This window comes from Aplysia californica, unplaced genomic scaffold (assembly GCF_000002075.1).
Source record: "Aplysia californica isolate F4 #8 unplaced genomic scaffold, AplCal3.0 scaffold00278, whole genome shotgun sequence".
Taxonomy (NCBI): Eukaryota; Metazoa; Mollusca; class Gastropoda; order Aplysiida; family Aplysiidae; genus Aplysia; species Aplysia californica.
In genome coordinates this window covers 457853-462414 of record NW_004797548.1, presented here as the reverse complement: position 1 = coordinate 462414, position 4562 = coordinate 457853, and the positions used below count along the sequence as shown (strand labels likewise).

General features: G+C 39.7%; 1 protein-coding gene across 1 annotated transcript in view; it reads left to right on the top strand.

Annotated features, from left to right (window-relative positions):
- LOC101860747 (protein phosphatase 1 regulatory subunit 7) overlaps positions 1–4562 on the top strand; it is a gene marked incomplete at its 5' end in the record, with an annotated part of 51163 nt that overhangs the window by 41145 nt on the left and 5456 nt on the right. Inside the window, 2 exon segments of the mRNA XM_013084205.2 lie at positions 3790–3894; positions 4384–4470. Coding sequence (XP_012939659.1) covers positions 3790–3894; positions 4384–4470 — 192 coding nt within the window.

Sequence of the window (4562 nt, the reverse complement as noted above, 5' to 3'; positions counted from 1 at the left end):
ACAGATGAGAAGCTTCGAGGAAACCAGGCAGGATTCCGCAAAAACCGATCATGTGTGGACCAGATCGCTACTCTGCGTATCATTGTTGAGCAATCGCTTGAATGGAACTCTCCACTCGTGGTCAACTTCTTTGACTATGAAAAGGCGTTTGACAGCGTGGACAGGGAAACTCTGTGGAAACTCATGCAGCATTTTGGAATACCTGAGGAAATCGTCAAGCTTGTGAAGGCCACCTATGATGGAACAAACTGCCAAGTCTTCCACGAAGGACAACTCTCAGAACCATTCCAGGTACAGACAGGAGTGCGGCAAGGATGCTTGCTCTCACCTTTCCTCTTCATACTGGCAATTGACTGGGTCATGAAAGAAGCCACCAGAGGCAAACGTAATGGAGTACAATGGATCCCTTGGCAGCAGCTGGACGACTTAGACTTCGCCGATGACCTTGCGCTGCTCTGTCACACACATGCTCAGATGCAAGAAAAGACCAAGGAACTCAACAGGCTATCAAGGAGTGTTGGCCTACGTATACATCCAGGCAAGTCAAAAGTAGTGAAGCTAGGAAAAGTTTCAAGCTCTGCTGTGACTGTGGACTCCTTTACCTACCTTGGAAGTGTCATCGATGGTACAGGTGGAACTGAGGCAGACGTTAAAGCAAGAACCGCCAAGGCAAGGTCAGCCTTCAAGCAATTATCAAAAGTCTGGAAAGCAAGCAACATCTCGCTGGGCACCAAGATTCGACTCTTTAACTCCAACGTCAAGTCTGTGCTCCTCTACGGCTGCGAAACTTGGAAGACAACGAAAACAGTACTGAATAAAGTCCAGACTTTCATCAACAGATGTATGAGGAGTAATCTAAGAATTAAGTGGCAGAATAGAATAAGAAATGAAGAACTGTGGGAAAGGACAGGACAAAAGGATATAGAAGTAGAAATAGGACTAAGAAAGTGGCGATGGATGGGACACACCTTAAAAAAGCCCAGCGGAAACATCACAAGACAGTCACTGCAGTGGAACCCACAAGGAGCACGAGGCAGGGGTAGGCCACGGGAAACATGGAGGAGATGCGTGGAAAGGGACATGAGAGAAATGAAGCTCACTTGGAATGAGCTTGGAAGGATGGCTCAGGACAGAGATAAATGGAAGGAGCTTGTATGTGGCCTATACCCTGCCAGGGGTGAAAGGCATTGATGATGATGATGAAGACTATTGGGTCGGTTTGCTCGCCAGATTGATGGTGCAAAGCGGCTATCGTGGCACAAGTAGATCGCGCCCGACTCGTTGTTTCAAAACAAACTTGTTGTTTTCAGACGACGAGTCGGGCGATCATCCCGACACGACCTGGGTCACCGGGCGGAGGCGGGCACCCCGTGGTGCAAAGGAGCGAATTGTCCCCCTTGGCGTCGTTATTTTTTAGTCGTGGAAGAAAATTTCAGTGATTTTAATGAAATATTATTATTTTCCCAAATTTTGCGGGAAATGGCTAAAATTCGCGAATTCACAAAAATGGTAAAAGTTGCGCGCGCAACTTGCGGGTTGCGGGTGCGAATTTCTCTGAGGACAGGTTAATGAGAGGAGAAAATTTGATGTAAATTGGTTGTTCCAAAATGATGACAGACATTTAACCCATTATATGTCATCATGGTTACGTTCGAAAGATATTGGGTATTCCGCCTAGAGTCATAGTAAAATGTGAAGTAAGTGGCGATTTTTCACCATTAGCAAGCATTATGAGTCAAACTGAATCTCCTGAATCTTTATTTGCCAAAATTTTCAAAACAGATTTAAAATATATATAAAAATATGTCCCCGTGGTTTTATAGACCCCTCATAATTTAGCAAAATTTGATCTTTTTTTTGCATAATTTCTGATTATTTTCATCATTCTTTGTTCAAATTAACAGAGTCGCTTAATTTCACATTTTTGGGCTCAGTTTGCAGAATTCATGCTTCTGTTTGAAAAATAAAGCAATGAGAGAGCTATGAAAATAATTTAATGTTCCATAAATTACTTTTCATGGTCTTTTTCATTTTGTGTCATCATGGTTATGTTCCAAAGATATTTGATATTTAATTTTCCAGAGATTCATTGTAAAATGAGAATAAATTAACATTTTTTCATCATTAACAGGCATTGTGAGTCAAATTAATCTTCTGAACCATTGTTTGCCTAAATTTTCATAAAAGTTACAGTTGAATTCTGTTATAATGAGAGGGAGGGGACTGGTGCGAAATGTCTGTATACATGTAGCAGGATTCTCATTATAATGGATCCAGTAATAAACTCAATGGAAATAATAAAGTAGGCCTAATCTATGAGTTTGGTGTTCTGTTTTTTTCTTTTTGTTATCGCCCCTGATGATGATTTTGCCCTACATTACCTCTTGGTCTTACTTGATCAAAAATCGGATCAGGTTTCTTTCTTTAGTGCTAGCAATGTTGACAGTTCGGCGTTGGTGATCAGAAAGAAAGTTCTATGGGCTAACTCGCCCGCTGTGTTGTCCCCCAGCCCACCACACCCTGTGGTGCGTTCCGTCTGCTTGCGCACGTCATACATTCAATTCGCTCCATCCATCACAGTACTAGGGCCTCTCTATCCCCGCATCGGAGAAGTGAGAGGCAGAGTAGGCCTAGATAATCTAGAATATGCTGGCCTATCACGCAATGGGTTCTGCTTCACAACTGCTTGTCTGTGCTTAATACACCCTCCCCACTCATTCGATCCGGCCTTCATTGTTGGCCCACGTGGGCTCTCCCATTCTTTGTTTCGCTAGATCACCAACAAGTTTCTCAACTGGCGAGGTCTTACATGGTATAAATGGCCTATATGCTGTGCACAGAAGCAGCAGCACTATTCCGCTATAACCGACTCGCGTGTTTGTATGTTCACGCTATAGCAGTATTTTATTTTTCAAAGATAAAGAAGGGGAAAAAAAAAAGGTTTTAAAATGGTATCTTTATAACAGACTTCTCTTTATTTGTGGACTCATTATAAGTGGACTCCACTGTATTTACATATATGAAAACGGAAAGTTTTTCGTTTCTTTCTGACATAACTATGATGACACAAATGCAAACACAATGGCTTTCAGAACTTATTTTTTATGTGATCCTCACCATTTTATATGCTCTTTATGCTTATGTTTGAAAATTAAAGCTATAGGAAAATTTTAAATAATTTCAAATTTTTAAAAAAATGAGTCGTCATAGTTATGTCCGAAAGAATTTGACTTGCTGTTATGTATGCCAGTTACACAGCTTAACATCCCATCTGTTGGTGTGTAAATACATGTTTTTGTAGGAGGAGATATACATGAATAGAAAAATTCAAATAAAAACGAAATATTAAATACTTAATCATCAACCCTCTGTGCTACATTTTAGGTACCCACCTATTAACAAAAGCTAATAATATATATATATATATATATATATATATATATATTCCTCGGAATCTGGGTAGATGTTCCTGTCACCTCTTAGCATTAAGCTATTAGTTATTTATATATATAAAATTATACATTGTCATTGTTATGTAATGTGCCCCCGGAAAATGGTTGGGTCCTCTTGGAAAATTGAGAGGCCGATTTGGCAGTCACCCTGCATATTGAAACAGCATATGTGTTATGCATCTGAGATGTTACAGAATTGAAAAGAAATAATGACCGTTGCCTTTTGATTATAATTATTCTTATCCTATCTATGTGCTCCTCCTTTTACACTAGCTTAATGGGTTGAAACCTATTGTCTGATTTGCTTTTGTTTTCTGGTTTGTTTGTTTTTTTCCAGAGTAATCGTCTGTTGAAGGTAGAGGGTCTTGAGAACCTAACAGAACTGGATGAACTGTACCTAAGTAATAACGGACTGGAGAACATTGAAGGACTAGAAAGTGTAGTGAGTTATTTATATCCTATCTACTGGAATAGAATTTCTCGGAATCTGGGTAGATGTTCCTGTCACCTCTTAGTCTTAGCATTAAGCTTGAGGTATATTGCTGGGTTTCTCTAGAAGACACTCAGAAGAGGTGTTTTGAATCTGTCCTTTTTCTGATAAGATGTTTGCCATTCAGTGCCTCTCACTTTTGTTCTCTCTCTCATACCATAATGACAAGAATTATGTGGGAGTGGTATGAGGGCACCACTATAACGTTCTACTTCTTTACTTTACCACTGTTTTCTTCTGTCTGTCTATCTTTCTTTTTCCCAGCACTAAATGACCATTATTGTCAATGTGCTTCTCTTTACTTAAACAAATAAACTAGAATTATGTTCTATTTCGTTAAGATTGTTAAATCATTGTGAGGACGTGTGTGAATATGAATAGTGTCTTTGAATTTGTAAAGTTTTTTTTCCTTTGAATATACCTGGTTTATATACTCAACAGACCAAGCTCACGACTCTGGATTTGGCAGCCAACAGAATAAAGAAAATTGAAAACGTTGGGCAGCTCGAAGACCTGGCAGAATTTTGGGTGAGTCTGTAAATGGTTTGATTATTTTTCTGTGTTTGGAAGTAGAGTTCTTGACAACATTATTAGCTGCTCCGTGCACAAAGATTTTTTTG